The 18,921-nt window shown below is 36.9% G+C and overlaps 1 protein-coding gene across 1 annotated transcript in view; it reads left to right on the top strand.

Moving 5' to 3' along the window:
• The window catches only part of COL19A1 (collagen type XIX alpha 1 chain), a 181,731-nt gene that overhangs the window by 154,861 nt on the left and 7,949 nt on the right, over positions 1–18,921 (top strand). Inside the window, exons 39-49 of the mRNA XM_014870248.2 lie at positions 440–466; positions 1,407–1,460; positions 3,429–3,473; positions 5,529–5,573; positions 5,682–5,744; positions 7,200–7,235; positions 7,382–7,426; positions 9,816–9,986; positions 10,902–10,968; positions 12,265–12,420; positions 18,791–18,868. Coding sequence (XP_014725734.2) covers positions 440–466; positions 1,407–1,460; positions 3,429–3,473; positions 5,529–5,573; positions 5,682–5,744; positions 7,200–7,235; positions 7,382–7,426; positions 9,816–9,986; positions 10,902–10,968; positions 12,265–12,420; positions 18,791–18,868 — 787 coding nt within the window. The remainder of the gene's footprint in view (positions 1–439; positions 467–1,406; positions 1,461–3,428; positions 3,474–5,528; positions 5,574–5,681; positions 5,745–7,199; positions 7,236–7,381; positions 7,427–9,815; positions 9,987–10,901; positions 10,969–12,264; positions 12,421–18,790; positions 18,869–18,921) is intronic.

Here is an 18,921-nt window from a genome sequence, read left to right as displayed (position 1 = left end):
AACTAAGAATTGTGTTCTGAAAGTAATACAGGGCTGTTGTCTTTCACATTGCAGTTGCAGTACCTTGCAGCTGGACACTGTTGCTTTGGTTCCATGGAGCTAAAGATGCTGTGCACTAATTTACATTCTTCTCCTTTTTAGCACCATAGGCAAGTTCTTTTTTGAGATGATTGTCTCTTTGGTAACCACAGTTATGGGCTGGCACCGAGCAACAGAGCTGTCTTTCTCTGTATTCTGGAGCAGCAAAACAAAACCCAAAATATTACTAAGATTTTGTACTAAATTAATGAGCTGAGAGAGCTGGAATTAATAATTATTCTAAATACACCGCATTAGCAAAGTAGACTCATAATGCAATCATTTAAAAAACTCATCTTATCATGTAACTGTAAGCTTATCTTCTTTAAATGTGGCTTGGTTTGTTTGGGTTTTTTTGCAGGGTCCAAAAGGAGATCCTGGAACAGTGGTATGTATGTATTTTTTGGTTTTAATTGAGAATTCCCAAAGTAGTTTGACACATGGTACTTCTGAAGGACAATAAGAAACCCAAACCAAAACCTCTCAGCAGTGACAGCAAAACATGGAGTTGTAAGGCAGTTTTCTAAAACAGTTTAATAATTTGTCTTCAAAAAAAATCACAAAGCCTCTTTTTTTTTTTTTTTTCACCATAATGCCTGGAAGCTGAATACATCTTTCTGTACCACCACACACTTCCTACTCAGAAAACACCAAGTACCAGAGTTTAGGTGGGAAAAGTGAGATCTCTCAGAGACTTCAGAAAACCCAGACAGCAATTTCCTATGGCTTTTGATTTAACTGAGAATTGCTGAAATACTGGAACTATTGGCTTTAGATCAAATGTCTATAGTAAATGATCAATTTTCTTTCAAAAAATAATTAAAAGACTTCCTCACTCTACATGTTAAGCTGATTTCTGCAGTGGAGCATGTTTGCAGTTTTCTTTCCAAACTTGAGGACCTACCCAGGGATCCAGCCTGTCTGTCCCTTGCTGCAGAGTGACCTTTGTTTAGGGAAGAGAGCACAGAATTGCTTGGAGGTTGGTTCTGTGTTTGACAGGGTATGCTCACACCCCAGGGCTGTACTGCCTGCAGGTGCTTCAGAGGTGACCTTGGCTTGCAAGAGCACTGCAATGGAGTCTTCTGTATTACATCTTTCATCAAAATTAAACCATTGAGCCAAATACTCACACAGAGCCTCTGGGAAAAGCTTAATTTGCAAATCAGTAAAATGAGTTGTAATAAAATCTGTTTACCTAATAATTGATTAGATGTTTTAGTAACCTCAAGTTAAATAATCTGCTCTTGCTTGGTGTTCAACATTTCCCATGCTGAGAAAAGAAATTCTAATGCATGCAATCTTTCAATTTTAAAAAAATTTAAAAACAGGGAGACCCTGGACCTATGGGATTACCAGGACTGGAAGGACTCCCAGGGGAAAAGGTAGGACTCTTAAAAAAAAAGCATGACATCTTAGTGGCCGCTATCTGCAACTAAATGATTTCTGAATCCTTGTTTGATTTATTTTTAGTTTTATTTTTGTGTGTAAATTAGTGCTTCTGTGAGAAGAATCTTAGCCTACTTATTTATATTTTCCTTTTTTGCTTTAATGTGGGTGTAAATAATATACTCATGGAACATAAAATTTCATTTTCTGCAAATGGAAAATTATGTATAGGAAGCCTTTTAATATTCTTGGTAGAATACTACTATACTTGATAGTAATATAGTTAATATTTTCTTATGTATGGTTCTTGTTCTCTCTTGAACATAATCTTACATTTACAATCCCTCTGTCTTGTTCTCAGCCTTTGCTTTCCAATTGTGGAGACTGATTAGAAATTTAAAGAAAAGCTTTTCATAAAAGGCTAAAAAAGTCAAGATTTTGGTATTCATTTCTAGTAGAGCAAAGCACAAAACATTTAGCAGAGAAATAAAAAAAAATCTGTAAATATGTTTTCTGTCAACAAAACCAGTTTGATTTTCCCCATATCTTCTAATTTAGGAAGAAAAAAGAGTAAGTTGTTTTGCAAATGAAATGTTTTTCAGCTTTTTGAATTATGCTATTAAATGACTTCATGCAAAAGGACTGTACTGAAACTTATTTTTCATCACAAAGAAATGTAAATTAAAAGTCTTTTCTCTCAATATCACCATGCATTCCTCCTGCTTGTTCAAGTAACAAGATCTAATGTAGATATCTATACTAGATGCTTAAATTACATGAGATGGTTCTTGCTCCGGAATGCTACAATTCACAAGCAATTAAATACTAGTCTGATTTCAAAATGAACAAACACAGGGAGACATTACGGGTCTAACTGAGACAAAGTGGGGACAGGAATTAAATAAAGGGAGTAAACAATGGATCAGATCATATAAACCAGCTGAGTGGGTGTTTGGCCCTCTCCCAGAGTAAAAATATCATTTCCGTAACTAAATTTGGTCAAAATTTCACATTTGTGTTCCAAATAAATGAACAGAAATTAACAAAATGATGGGGATGAGACAAACTACCATTACTTATAAGAACAGAAACCAGAAATCCCAAAACTTCCTGGGACTTTTATGCAGAACACAACATGGCTGTAGCTATGTTTACAGAGCTTTAGTACATCTGCTCCAGGTAACATAAACCCATCTCAGAAAAATATTCTCCTGCAAGTATGGCTTCAACAGTGCCAGGGGTTTTCTGACATAAATTTAGGAATGAGGAGCCTGGGTTTTTTTCTTACATTTTTAACCAACATTACACTAACACAGCATAGTGTTGCAGACAAACACATCAGCAGTGGGTAAATACCTCTGAATAGTTTTACCACTGTTGAGCTGTATCTGTCTGCTTTGGATTACAGTCCTGTTGAGAAAGGTGAATTTGTGCCTGTAACTCATCAGTTCCAGCCAAAAAAACAATGCTGTCCCAGCTTAAAGCATAGATGAAGGTGGCTGTGTGCTATAAAGAACCCTTGTCCTGAAAGGGCCATGGCACAAGCAGAGGACATTGGCTTGTAGTAAATGGATGACTGGGTAGCAGGAAAGCAAAAGCATCTTTAAAAGGTACATCTTAAATATGGGGATGTTAATATGAAAGTGAATTACCCTGTGTAAATTTTGTCATGACCACAAATTATAATTATTTGGAGAACTACAGATAAGTCAGGGACTTTCCATCCCTTTTCAAGGGAGGCCTCGTGCAGAGTCAAAGGGAAATGTTATATGAGAGAACCTAAACAAAGGATTTTGGTTACTTGCTCAAGTCTGTATCATGAGCCAGTGGCACAGATAAATATTAGCATTTTGCCTGGCTTTTGTCTCATTTTTAGTTCACTTCCTTGGGTTTTAATGGGTATTCACCGAGAAACTTCTGCTTTGATTGTTATAGTTTAAACATAGATTTATCTTTTTCTTCAGGGTGACCGTGGACCAGCTGGTGCTCCAGGAGTGTCAGGGACACCGGTATGTGTACTCTTTAAAGAAAACTCAGGTTTTCAGAAGCTGAAAATACAGGTCAAGCAAGGTGCTGAGCTGTAATCTCAGTCACTGTGGAACACCAATGCTTGGCTTATGCTTTTTACTTAGGTATGAAGATTATGAGTTCTCCCTAAAGAAATTAGAGTTTTAATAGCAGAAAGGGTTCATATTATTATTAAAATGACAAGAGCGAGCGGGATGAATACATGATAAAGCTGCAATTCAAAGCTGCATATGCTTAGTTAAGAAATGTGAGATTCTTCTCATTGCCTCTGTTTAATATAGATAAAGATGTTTTTTGTGTTCCTGGGCATGCACAAATTTGTGAGCATCTTTCTGTCACAAAGAAAAATCATGAACATTAGTTATTGCAACCCACAAGGATCTGCATATCAAGTCTATCAAACGTTTGCTTTAGGGGAATGCTTTGTCAGCTATTTACATGTGGTATTCAGAGAAGTTTCTGAAAGTCATAGAGGAACTTTGTTGTAGGTGAAAGTAGAAGTAACTAATAATAAATTGAAATTATAATTATTCGTTTGTGTTCCTAAAGGAAATGAAGATATTAGATTGCATTCACAGTTTAATAAAAAAGTTTATCCATATTTCAGGAGGCAATATGGAGTTATTTATATGCAAATAGATTTATTATTAAATTTTGGCAGCCACCAATACATTCAGGAGCTGTTTAAATTATAAATATGCTTTTCATGAAATAAAGAGAAGTATGTGTCTACACACTCTCATTTCCATTAGCCTCTGATTTAGTCTATTTACTGTGAGTTCCAAGAGAGAACATCATCTTTTATAGCCTAATTTCATTGGGTTTTCCTAAAAGAATTGCACATTTAAGGGGAAAAGTATTTCTCTGAGTTTTATAGCAGGTGTAAGAATTTCAAAGTTTGTTGTTCTGAAGCAGATTTTACCCTGTTAATAACAATGCTGTTGATGGTATGAATGATCACAGTTGTGCATTTTTTATTAGTTTCCCACTGGATATGTCCCAAGCTATTTGATGTTCTCTGTTCACGTTGGATATAAAATATTTAATGAGGTCCCTTCTTCACTGATGGAGTTGCATTCTGTTGACTATATTTAATTCTAATAAAATCCACTGAAATAAAATATTTCCCCCTGAAAGAAATTGTTTCCTTTCACATTTTATGGGAAGGAATTTTAATCAATAAAATAGTTGACATGTGAGGCAAATTTTTTTCAGTAGTCTAGGAGGAGTTTGACACATAGCCACATATCTTGCTGGAAAGGAATTTGTCTTCCTTACCTGTCATTATCACCTAGATTGAATAGTGGACCCTTTTTCTCATCTGGGAATATAAACCCCTTATTTTCACTTTGGCGTGTTGCTGAGATTGCTGAGATCGTCAGGGAAGCTTGGACTGAGATCCTGCAAGTATTGCCAGCAAAGTCTGTTTCAACACAAACCCTCAGTCCTGCTGTTCCCAGAGCTGACCCTGATGGGTTTGATCTCTTGCTTGTACAAGTCACCTGAGGATCTGGCCTAAGGATACTTTCAGGAAATGTAGCTTCAAGCTGTCAAAAGAAGAGCATTCTACAAAAAAGAGACATTTAAAATCAGCATTTAAATGATGTCATAAGAGAGGATTGTGAATTCTGGCAGGCTGAACATAAAATGACAATAGAAGTAACAAAAAAAAATCAGAAAATAATTAGAAATTAGTTGAAGGGAAGAAAATCTTGATTTTACATATACACTGAAAAACTTTGATCTGACTATGACTTCTCAAGGTGGAAATCCTGGTGTCGTAAAAGAAAATTTTGTAAAAGCATCTCAGTATTCAGGAAGGGTAAACAAAACCAAGCGAGTGAGTAATATTTAATGCAAGAGCCTGTTCATTAAATATGACAAAAATCTGGTAAAATAATTATTTTTCCTTTCTTAAAGTATTAATGAACAATAACATTAATATTTCTCTTATATATACTCTCTTATTTTTGATATGGAGAAAAAATTTATTTGGCTTCCTAATAATTTGAATCTGTAATATCCTCTTTTTGCAGGGAAAGCCGGGATCCCCTGGGTCCCCAGGGTTGCCAGGAGAACCTGTAAGTATAGATTTGACTTCTGGGTTCTTACAATAGCAAACAAATATTTCAGACACCTAATGCAAGATTTTTCATGCAGATTTATATGTATATTTTCTTCTTTCTTAGGGTGAAAGAGGACCTATAGGAGATATAGGCTTCCCTGGTCCAGAAGGGCCACAAGGAAAACCTGTAAGTAATTTTCTACTGAGTATATATTTTGTTTCAAAAAGATGTGTTTTAATTTATCAGAAGTTACAAAAGAAAGGACATTACATCTTGCATTGTGTTAGAGTAGGTAACGTGAAGAACACACAGAGCTGCACTGCTCAGTATTAACCATCCAAAAAAGAATTCCTGGTATTGTGGTGTTTAAATAGTTAATGTTACTGAGATGTTGCCTTTAAAGGTCTTATGAAGGTCATTTGGATCTTGTTAACACAAGGTTTCCTCTTGTACTTTTTCCAGGGGGGAATATGAACCCAGACACTCAACACAGTCAGTAAAGAATGGGGTGACAGAGGAGGTTCTCAGTTTCAGTTTAGATAGAGAAGCATGTGCTTCATGACTGAATAAACTTTGAGACCCTTCTGTATACAGGTGATGCAACACTGCAGCTGAGGCATTTAGTGTTCACTTAGATGTCTAATCTGCCCCCTTTATGTAATAGAAGTGTGACAGCAATGTAGTCAGCACTGTCTGAGCTGGTTTAAAAACTTAGTTTATATTCTAGAAGGGGTTCAGCAAGGGTAGTGCAGGACTCATTATCTCCCCTGAACCTTAGTGTTCTGGGGATGAGCATGAGCAGCAGACCTTTGCAGCTTGTCAGCACATTTCCACCTTACACTTCTGCCTTGAAAGAGGCAATTTCTGTAGCTACAGCAGCAAATTAGCCCAAGGTGCCTAATCTGTGCAAAACTCCACTTTGTGGTGTATGAGGAGAAGGAAATATTCCTGATGTCTCTGCTCATACAAGCTGTCCTTTCTCACTCAATGAAACAGCTGTGACTTTGCTACATGTGCAGATCCATAAATATCTTACTAAATTAAACACTGCCAGAGCATTTATCCTGCAATTATCTGGCATTGTTTAATTGTTAATATACTCTCTGACATTATTTTGGCCCATACCAGCTAGGACTCTCAGTTCATGCCACATTCCAGTCTGAAGGATAACATGGCTGCCTGGAACAGTTTCCAGCAACCACCTTCTTTAAGAAAAGAAATACCTTTAACCCAGGCGACCAAAACTGTGCCATGCTACAAGTCCTAAGGACCAAAAAATGGGTCTGGATATGTAATAGTAAGGCATAACCTCTATAACAGCAGAAGGGTAATTCAGCACAAAGGCTAATATCTAGAATGAAAGAAATCTCTCCCATGGTTCTATTATGACTAGCTGGCACTGAAAATTGCATGGATATGTCCACAAATATTCCACATTTGCAAACTTTTCCTATAATTTGTCATTTAAAGTTGGACGATCATTAGATTTGGTGCACATCTTGATGCTCTTTGTATTTCTGTATTGTAGCCACACAAACTGCTGCTTCTGCAGCTTCAGAACATTTATTGATATGGCACTAAACACTGACCTTTGCCCTTTATATTTTTAAAACAAATAAACATATTAATTTATTTTCTTAGGGGATCAATGGAAAAGATGGATTGCCAGGTCCTCCGGTAAGGAAACATGCTTTTATGTATTTTATTCCTCACACAAACCACCACTGTTAATCCTAGGCAGTTGCATTCTGTTCTGCTAACACATGAAACACAACAAAGCCTTTAATTGATAAGTTTATCTTTTTTCAAAAACCATTTTTCAGGGTGCTGTGGGGAGACCAGGAGACAGAGGACCCAAAGGAGAGCGTGTAAGTCCCTATTATGATAACATTTCCTCTTTTTACTGAGTATATAAACACCTCATCAGCAGCTATCTTATAGGAAAAATCAAGAAATTAATTCTCTGTGAACGTCAAGCAGGCACCTAGACATCTAAGAGGTTTAGTCCTAGACACCACTTCAAGGAATTAGAGTTGATTTGGCTTCTGCATTTAGAGGAAAAACACATTTTATAGACCTTCTAACACAGTTGGTCTGGACAGTGTAAATTGATCAATAGGCTGAGAATTGGAAAGCAGATAATCCAGTTGTGCTCTTGTCAGACTTTGCAAAAGCTCTGAACTTGCCCTGTTGTCTTCCTTTCTATGTCACAAACACAAATCATGTTTTATACAAAACAAGCTTGTCACACTGAGGCAGCAGGAATGCCAGTGCAATACCTGACGGCTTCCCGTACTCTTCAGACCTGTTCATGGTAACAAGGCCATGGGGGGCAGGAATGATTGTGGAAGGTGAGAGGTGAGGTTATTTATATACATACATATATATAAGAAAGATAGTCTTCTTATAACGTTGCTAAAGTCCTTATGTCCTAATCAAATGGCTACCACATTTATTTGATGACTCAGAGAAGAATCTCCCTGTTTAATCTGGAAAAGGAAATGCTGCTTTATGACACTGAAGAGACATAAGGGTTTAACAGTTATTACAATTATCCCTTAAAAAATTAACGGTTTGCAATGTTCTGGCTTTGCCTTTAAGGACACAGGCCTGCATCTGTGAGAGAGATTGCAATGATTACGGAAAATAAAGTCAAGGTTTTCTTGCAGCCATTATTATCACTGCTGCACAGCATGCTTCTTCAGTTTGAGACCATCTGTTGTAGTTACAGAAAAGAGAAGCATCAAAATTGGAAGGACAGAATAAAACTCTTGAGGTTTTCTTGTCTAATATAAGAATGTCCTCATAAGAATCCATTTTAAGAAGGAATAAACCACCCGGGCTGAAATGATTTTACATGTCGTTTGAGTGACTAAACACTGCTGTTATTACTACTTTATAAACTGAGTGAAAAACTAGTTGAAAACATGTTTTATAACAACCAGTTTTCTAGTGATTTCAATAGATACAAGTGCTAGTGGCTTGCTCATTTTTTGCTGTTCTCTGCTTACCTTGATCACAGATTTTGAACCTGCTGGAGTAGAGTAGGTAGAAACACAGGAGTAACAGCAGTTCCTTCTGCAGAGAATTTGGTACAAGATAAAATACAAGAGATAGGAGAACGCGAGAAAGGAAAAAGCCTGAATAAAGCAGCACCTTAGGCAGAGATCACAAAACACAAATGTCCTGAATTTTGTACAGTTCATAGTGGAGAGTTTTAAGAGGAATCTGGAGGAGTATATGACCTAGTTTATGAATTTTTACAAGGACCTTTTTCAAAACACAAAGAAAACACTGAAGGCAGTTTAAAATGCTTGTTTGAAAAGTTGCTGTAGTGTCTGATTTGTCTCCTACACACTGGCAGCCTGTAAAACATGGATTGTTTAGAAGAAAAGGATCAGATTCACTCTGCCATAGCACCATGATTCTAGAGAAACCTGCCTTTTTCTTTATCTCTGGTAGAAGAGCTATCCATACCTACTCTGCAGGGTTATAAACCTGAGAACTTATAAATCATAGAATGGTAGAAAGGCCTAGGCTGGAAGGTAACTTTAAAAATCATCAAGTTCCAAGCACCCTGCTATGAGCCTTTCATCAGACCAGGGTGCTCTAAGCTCCATCCAGCCTAGCCTTAATATGTTTCCAGAGCTGGTGCATCCAAAGCTTCTCTGGCCAGTTGTTTCAGTGCCTCACCATCCTCACAGTAAAAAATTTCTTCCTAATATCTCATCTAAACCTACTCTCTTTCAGTCTGAAACCATTACCCCGTTGTCCTGTCACTACATGTCCTTGTTAAAAATTCCTCTCCAGCTTCCTCCTAGGCTTCTTTTGGGTACTGGAAAAAACTTAGATTAACTATAATTTTGTGTAAATTAAGACAAAATACTAGCCTTCTAAGGAAAGTTACAGGAAACATCCTGGTGTCTTTTGCCTGTGTGAATTTGAGCACCTAAATTATACCAATGTCATAATTGACATAGGTAGGTCCTATGTATAAGGGCTAAAAACTTTCTATATTCAAGTTCTGTCCTTGAAAAGTGGGCTGCAGAGTCAAGCTATTTTTTTTGTAATTGACTTCAACATCAAAAGTGCAAGAAAACAAAATGAATTTTCAGAAACAAGGTTCAGCCTGTAAAATCATCTTCCATGCATGACTCATGACACAAGGCAAGAACTTTCTCTTTAACATTCTCAAATGACTTTTCAAGTTTGTTCCACTATGTGCAATGATTTTCTTTCTGCTTTTATTTTACACAGGGAGATCAGGGTATTCCAGGGGACAGAGGTCCACAGGGTGAACGAGGGAAACCTGGCCCATCAGGACAAAAGGGGGATGTGGGTCCTGTTGGCCCTCCAGGAGACAGAGGTTATCCGGGATCACCAGGTCATCAAGGTCCTCCAGGTTCACCAGGACCTCCAGGGTTCCCAGTAAGTAAATATAAGTTTGTCTTGGCTGCTTGTGAATTTAGACAGTTATGAAGGTAGCATGGTCTGAGCAGCGGAACTGAGGAATAACACAGTATTAGAAATACTAAGAATTTCTCTCAGATAATTTCAGTGTTCAGTTAAGGTGGAAAAAAATATTCCCATATGATCAGGCAGTTATTTTCAATTATTTTTTTAAAATCTGGTATGGATAAACTTTAATTATTTCTTTAGTTCCTGCACATCAATATGGGTACTCAGTACCGTTAACTTTCATATTTTCCATAAGATTAAGAGCTAAAGTCTGAGCCTCTGCAACTGGGAAAGAAAAGGAGGCAGCCAAAATTTATTCTCAATAGAAGAGAAATCAGCATTTTAAAAGACAATGAAATGGTGCTTGTCAGTTGTAGATATCTTGATTTGCCTGCATGAGCACGTAGGCCCACATCAATGTTATGGGTTCTTTTTAACCTGAATCAGATAAGGTAAAGCTCTAAAACACTTTTCCAGTGAAGTTGCTGCTGCTGTGGTTCTGTTCTGGTCAGCAGTGCATCAAAGCAAGTAGTTGCCAGTGCAGGTGAGAAATTAGCAGATGCTATGCAATAGTACAGCAGAGTGTTGTCACTGGACATCCTTAATGTCTTGTGCAAGTTAACTTCCATACTCATCACATCGTGGTCATCTTGGCAGCTGGTAGTGCTTCTCCCACTTCATGCCATTACTGTCTTTACAATATCATAATGTGTTTGCAGTAAAGTGGCCTTTGCAGTAAAATAAGTAACACAAATTAAAGTTATTATCTGCTGGTGAAAGGTTTATGTTTGTAATGCCAACTTGAGCATTTCTTATTTTTGTAGCATCATAATGTGTCCTCTGTATATTCCTTCTGATACATACCACCTTTCTTTCCCTCATCAGGCTGATGCAATTTCACTTGAAGAAATAAAAAAATACATCAAACAAGAGGTTCTTAAGGTGTTTGAAGGTAAGAAAAGGAAGTATTATGTAACTAAGTCTGAAATTCTGCTCTAAATTTCTTTACATGTCATCTAACTTACATTGGACTTAGCAGCTACCTTGTTGCTGTAGCTACATTTAACAAGTCTACTTTATGTGATTCTGTTCAAACAATAAGAATTTAGAGTATCTTAAACAGAGTATTTCCTTATGTAAAAGATTAGCACTGAAGGGTAATCTGCATCAAATCATAATAGTAAACGTGTCATTGTAGATACATATATGTATCATATGTTACTGCAGATACTGTTTATCTACAACATATTATTAAGATATTGAAATGATACTAAAGCAGAGACCATAAATATACCCAATTATTTTGCCCACTTCGTGACTGACTGTCTAAATTAGAGAAAGGCTCGACAGCTTTCAGTCACGTAAGTCTAAATTGCTGTGCAGTTTTCTCAGCAAATATCCTTGCTGAGTTCCAGAGCTCCCTGTCAGACCACCATCTTCTGGCACAGTTACAGGCAAGTAACAGATTCAGCCAAGGCCTTTGTATTATGTAAAATTTCTTAGATGAGTCCTTATGCTGAAAAGGAAATATTTTTCTTCCCCAGCATTCATTTAGTGATGGTAGAAAAGCTGTGACTCAGACGTTTCTGAAACAAGATTCTTCTTGAACACCCCTTAACAGTAGCTTCTCTTCCATTGCAAAACGCATTTCTTATGTCTTCAATATGCTTTGTTATTCTATCATTAATATTTGTGAAGAAAAACTGTATTTTAGGGATAAAAGAAATTATATAAAGCTTGAGACTTCTTAACCTGTTCAGGCAGTTTTTCACTTTACAACAAGGCTATCTATCATTTTGTGTATTATCACCTTTCCCCAGGGTGCTATCCCTCAGAGTTTGACCTACTAGGTATTTCAAGAGCAGTTTGCTGAGTAAAGTCGTCCTCTTTTCCCATTCAGATAGAATGGTAACAAGTACTTAGTCCATTCACAAAAAGAAAACACTAAAATGTTCCCTGCCTACAGGGAATAAAGGAGTTTTCTCTATTGGAATACAATAGTAATAGAGAGTAGTAATAGAAACTTAAAAGCAAATTCATTCTGGTTATTTCAAAGGGTAAAGACTCAGACAGGAATCTAAATTGGAACTGAAGGTGTCAGTGCTTATTGGAGCATTTAATACTTTGACATTAAGAAGAGTTAAACACCCTACTTACAGAAACTCTGCCTGGGGCTTTGGAATTTTTTTCCTCCTTTTTTGCTAGCAGATTTCTTACTGACTTTTTCTTGTGTCTTTGATTAATGAAGAAAGGATGGCTCAATTTGTATCCCAGCTGAAGCTGCCTGCTGCAATGCTTGCCTCCCAAGCTCATGGGAAACCAGGGCCCCCAGGAAAAGATGGGTCACCAGGGCCCCCAGGAAAGGATGGTTTGCCAGGGCCACCAGGAGAACGTGGAATTCAAGGTAGGAATTACAAAAAATTTTCCTTTTAGTTGTACCTTGAAATCCTTATACACTTGCTAATGTTTATTAAATAAGCCAGGATTACCTATCTAGCTTTCTAATTATTAACTTTTAAACTTATGTTTTTCCAGACCACATCTAAATATTAACCCATAGTAAATGTGTGGATTTTACTGATTAAAAACTCCTAATCAGTGCATTTTATTCTAATCAGTTATAAAGTTAATTATTGATGGATATATAAATCTGGCAGAACTACTGTAGCAGCTATTTTTTTCCTACAAAATACTTGAATAAGAAAGGAAAACAATGCCAACACTCTTGCTATTTAGATTCAGCTTCATATTGAGAGACCATCTTATTTAAGAAAGAAAATTTGATCTCCTAGTCTGACTGCTCTCAGCTTTGATCCTGAGAAAATAAAGGGCAGGAAAAACTGAAGAAAAATATTCTTCTTTAAGTAGAAGTGAAAACTGAAGTATTACTAAATGAATTCTTCTTCCAGTGAAGGAATCTACTGTCATTTAAAAAAAAAAATCAGAGTAATCAGTTTTTCACTATACCCCAAACAGTAATTTCTGCTTTGCAATGCACTTGGACAATATAGGACTTTTGTTTCTGTGAACTGTCTTTTATTGCAAAATTAGTTTTGAGGGATATAGGTTCATTGTAGTTGTGCTCTACTGTAGAGTCAGCCTTTCTGAAATTAAAAGGAAGAGGAGAGCAGACTAGAAGGAAAAAAGCATTTATAGATGAATTATATTCTGTGGGTGGGTAACATGTGATTTGCAGTTTATCTGTAGGTAGTTCTTTATTATCTTTTGTTAGTTTGGTCTGCTCTGGAGTCAGAGCAAGTCAGACTGGAATGAAGAACATGCCAGCAAAGCTGAAGATGTGTGGATCCTAAAGCTATCAGAAGAATAAGGACTTACTAACACTGATAAGCGCAAACCCATGACAGAAGCTTGAAAAATGTGATGAGCTCAGAATGAGAAGAACAAGAATAAAGGATCAAGGAAAACAATAAAAGGCTTAGAATCTTACAACACTGACTTCATCGTTACCTAAATATTCAGATCACTGCAAATATAGTCACCTTCAATGTCAGTGCCAGATTGTTCAATGATGATGTATGTGCTGGATAGTCCCAAATGCTTCTGGGAAATGAAACGTTGCACTAGGTTTCATTTCCAGCTAGACTAAAAGATGATAGCTATGCTTGGGAAAAAAAAAAAAAAAAGCTGCTTTTCCATACCTTATACTTAAGTAAATTAGTGCCCTAGGTACACAGGATTTCCATTTGTTTTACCAATATGCTCAATACTTGTTTTTGATTAGTACAAGGTAAGCTGAGAAGCCTTTAATTCTCTCATACATCAAAAGATATACAAAATTACACTTCCAAGGAAAGAAAACCAAAAGTTTACCTTGTCTCTTTTTTATACTGCAAGTAGGAGACCATCCTGTAAGAGAAGCACACTTGCACATACCTTTCACGCCTTCCTCAGTTGTGCCTGTGCATGTTACTGCTTTGTGCCAAGAGTAAAAAGAAATTCAAATTTCTGAGCAGATTGAAAAGTATCCTTTTATATTCCAGCTTGTCTTCAGCCATAAAATACATAGCAAACAAGACTTCTTGGTGAAGCACATTACGTGCATGTGTGGCTGAGCCCTTTAAGGTAGCATGCTGTGTGCACAAGTCCTAATACAGACTTGGTATTGATTGATAGACACTTATTATATTTCTCACTTGGATGTAGCTCAGATTGCCAGCTCCAGGGATTTGCTGTGTGCAGTAATATGTGTCTGGGCTGGCAGAGTGCCCCACACAGGCAGTGAGAAGGAGTAGATGCTTTTGGCAAACAATTAACAGGACCTCTGTGAATATGTCCTGTTTGTGATGCTGCATGCAGAACCTGCTAGAGCCAGCCAGATGGAAAGGCAGCTGCTACTGGGTGTCTGGAGAGGTGTTTAACTTCATTTGTGGATTCACAGGGGTCCCTCCATACACATGGAGTGTGGTGCTGTTCCCCTAGAAACTGGTCAGGAATCATTTAGTGGGATCCCAACAGAATCTCCTTCTGCACAACAAACTAATAGGTATAGGGTTAGTCCCAGAAGCAAGAAAGAGAGATACTAACTTTTGGAAGTGTAGGTAAAATTGTATTTAAAGAATTGCTAGACTCTCGTGCACAGAGCCATTCCCTTCTAAGAAAGTCCAAAATTTTTACCTGCTGGCCTTCAGCAAGGTTGTTCATAGTGCTCCTCAGACTCTTCCCAGTGGTTTAGATAGATATCATTTATGGGATGGTCTCATTAGAAATATAGCATGCAAGCAAAATATAATGAAGAATTGCAACTTAAATTATGAAACATATAATTGGTATTCAAATAGCAAATGGAAGATTTTTATAGACATATACATATTCATTTCAAAAATTAACTATGGTATATGCATCCAAGCTGATGCTCTGAGGCAGGACTAATGGTAAAATGTACAGCATCTCCTTAAGGGAGAACAGAGGGACTTTACTCTGTATGAGTTTTAAGGTATGTTAATATCTCCTAGAGAATAAGAAAGTTTATTTCAAGACTTTACAAACAAGATATATCAGTGTCATCCATCTGCAAACAGTCAGCTTGTCATGTGTTAAGGATCTAACTCAATTAACTCCACTAAGTTAATTGGATTTTTAATTTTGTAATAGTAAGTGAATTTTGGTCCATTAGAGGAAATGCACATTGTGATAATTTTGCAGTCCAGAGATTCTTTATGTTAATATGACTTGATTTTTTTCTCAATTGAGAAAAGATTCCATCCTAGTTAAAATTCACTCTTTCTGTCCAATTAAGGAAAGTCGTTTTTTATAGGTCCTCATAACTTAGTAAAAAATAGCTCAGCTCAGAAAATAAAAATACCACGCAATGAATAGTGCAAACTCCTTATCTTTACTGGTAATGTCTGTTGTAAAGTTTGTCTCTTATTATAATTATTAATTTGCATGGTTGAAAGCATGTAGAAACTTTGGCTGAATCAGGAACCCATTGTAGTGGATGTTGTCTAGATACAGTCAATCTTCTGAAGTAGCTGCACTGGTTTCAAGAGATACCTCCTGCAAAATGTTTTCTGCTCTGGAGGTTAAAATTAACCTGTTTTATTTTGATTTGAAACCCAGCTGCTTCCTCGCAGCTGAGAGAATTGTAACACACAAAAGGAATTCAGAACATGTATGGGTGGCTGTAGGAGAGGGCTTTATTTTAGCACCTTCTCTGTTGCTTTGCAGTCTTTTTAAGAACACAGAGTATTTGCACAGTAAAACACAGTGTATACTTTGGTCTCGTTGTTCCCTGTTTTGGTAATCTCTTTGCCTTGTATTTGTATTAAAGAACCTCAGATTTCTCTAGATACTTGACGTGTTAGTTTCAGGTGCTGCACTGTCCATGATGATGGAAGAGGGTCTCCATGACATAGGTGCAATAGCTTCTAGTGCAGTTTAAATGCCTTTTATTTCTGAGTTCGTGGACATGAACTTGTGTAATTTCCATGTAGAGCCAAGGGTGTAGCAGTAACGAAACTTTTGACCGTGATGTTTGTGGGGAGCATCAAACTGAGAGCTGAATTCCAGCTGTAACTACTCATCTGTGAACAGAAGCTTATCTGTATGATCACAAACTTGCTGCATACTGCTACAAGTGTTTACCATACTGCCCACGTTGGGTACATGTATTTATTGTAATAACATAACTTTGGGGTTGCAGAAATCACAACAAAACTTCTGGAACCTGAGTGAAGGGCTCTGCTAAAACAATTACCTTTTGAACTAAGCAGGTGCCTCTTACTGGAATTGTAATTCTACTAGGAAAAGTAGATAGCATCTTATATGTGCCTTTACATTAAAAACAATAAATCAAACTCTGTTTTATGTGTATGGTAATATTTTCCTTTGACCGTGTATGAGTTTATCAGTCTAAGCTCAGAAAGAAGGTGATATTATCTCTAGAGTTGTAATCATGGCCCTGCTTCTGAGCAAAATATACCTCATTAAAAATCAAATATTTTTCTGCCAAAATTACACATTACATTGTTCACATTGTTTACATATAGGTCTGTTTTTTAATATTCTTGCATTCTATCAAATAAAGCCTTATTGTTAGACAAGGTCTTTGGGAATTTTTGTATTAAACTTCAGTGCGAGCATAATTTACCTGCCACCATGTAAAAACTACACCCTTGCATGTGTATTTGGATACAGCCAGTAATGGTTTACCACTACCCTGGACCATGTATCTGCATTGGCAGACTTCTCTTTGTCCAGTTGTGGGGTTTTTTTTTTCCTTATTTTCTTGTATTCCAGTGATGTTTACAGAATCATTCAGTCTATCTCAGTCGTTCTCAATTATGGTGTGCCAGAGACCTGCAGTAATGCTTATCATGGGGATTTTAAATGTGATATATGGTAACTTTGATTTGTCTCTCTTCTCCATAACTAAAGAAATGCAAAACAAATGATTAGTGGCAGCACTCCATTGTAAAATTAGAGTTAACTGGGTTTATAGTAGGAAATGCGTTGTAACTGTTGACTGTAAATTAAAAAAATTGAGAAATATAAAATAAATAGGACATGTAATGGATCCTGTGGTTGTATGATTGAGCTTTTCAAAAAGCAGCAATACTACTAGTTGCAAAAGATTTTTCAGAGCAAACCAACTTGGTAGTTGTAAATACTACTGTGGTCATTGGAGAGTAAACCCAAGATTCAAAATCCAATGCAAATATCTGCATATTCCTTTTCCTTAGTCTTTATAGCTTGTGTGTGTATATGCCTTGTACAATTTTGCTTAACATAACTCAGTGACCAGAATGCATGGTTTATTTTAATTTGGGTTTCTGTGAGGATTAAAACTGTTGATTTATTTTAGTTATGTTATGTATGGCATTCTGCATGCATTTTGTTACATTTTTGCCTCACTGTAATTTCCTTGTTGTGGTGCTGAGATGAGTAAGATGATTGATGTTCTGTTTTGATAGCTGGAATGATTGCAACAGATAACAGACTTTCTACCAAAGTGTATAATGAGCTTGTGTGTAACAGAAAGCTTGAATGTTCTGTGCACCATTCCTACTGCATTCTGCCTGCTGTAACAGCCCTGAATTGGTACCCACAGCCCTCAAAGTAATTTCCTTCTGGAATATCCTGTAAGGTAGCAGTGTTGTGTAGACCACAGCACACTGACAAGACAGCCTTTGCCATCCACCTGTCAGTGCCAGTTAATCTTCATGACACATCAGGTGGATTGACACAGCTGTGCTCTTCTCTTTTAATTCAAATTAAGTTGCAGTTCTTCACAAGAGGAAGAACTCAATATTTTATTGTATGGAATAGTTGATGCTAAAAATATACTGGTCCCTGAAGCAGGAAGATTTTCATTCCAAATGTGACCAGAAATCAACAAATTAATCTTAAGCTTTTGTCACCTTACATGCCAGCATCGGAAGTGCTGGGTACAGAAAGGGGTTTCCTTGTAAGCCCTTTTGAAGTAAGAGTTTGTGGTAGGTGTCTCCTTTAAAAATGCCTTCCTCCTTTCTCCTGCCTAATAAAGGTACATTCTTAATTTGAAATAATAAGGAAAATATTTTTACCGATAGCAACAAATTCTCTGCTCTCAAGCAGCCAGAGTGTTTCCAACTAATTAAACTTTTTTTAAAACAGCTTGAAGAAAAAGAAACGGGTTGGGAATGGGTTGCAGTACCTGAGAAGGTAGAAGCCATTTAGATAAATACGTAACTACAGCCTGTGAAGAAAAAAGACTCAAGTATTCAAAATATAATTGGTAATCACATCTTAATGATATGCAGCTACTTGGGTCAAAGTAAGTTTCAAACCCAAAATCTGCAGAAGTTTCAAAGATGACTCATTCCATGTTAGGGCAGCATGGCAACACTGGCAGGGAGTGGGTCTTCTCTCACATACAGGGGAATGTCTAATCACAAAACTACCAGTTTCCAGTCTAAAAAGTGCAAGTGTGAGGATTTATGCAGAACAGGGAGGGTAAAGTCCTCATCTGGCTCTTTATTAGAGGAATTTCAGACAACTTAAAATCTTGGGGAAATGTCCATCTAGTGAAGAAAGCAAGAGCCCTTTGACAGATGATGTAACAGTCACTACTAGAAATGTTCATATTTTCCAGAAGGAATTTATAAACTTAAGAGCTGTCTCAGGAAAAAAAAACCAAACATTTTGAAAAAGAGAACCGAGCATGTGCTTTCCCAATTATATTTGTCTTGGTAATTTTGTGTCAACAAGATATACAGAAAATCACTACCTAAAATAAGAGGATGCTCTTATTTTCATATCTTTATTCTGTGTAGGTTATAGAGGACAGAAAGGGGAAAGAGGCGAGCCTGGAATTGGACTGCCTGGTAACCCTGGACCACCTGGCCCTGCAGGTACAAGTCTCCAGATTTATTTCTGCTATTGTTATTTATGAACTAACAGCCTT

Source organism: Sturnus vulgaris, chromosome 3, assembly GCF_052056855.1.
Source record: "Sturnus vulgaris isolate bStuVul1 chromosome 3, bStuVul1.hap1, whole genome shotgun sequence".
NCBI classification, from domain to species: Eukaryota; Metazoa; Chordata; class Aves; order Passeriformes; family Sturnidae; genus Sturnus; species Sturnus vulgaris.
The sequence above is the reverse complement of the archived record's forward strand: the minus strand, read 5'-3'. Positions and strand labels throughout refer to the sequence as shown.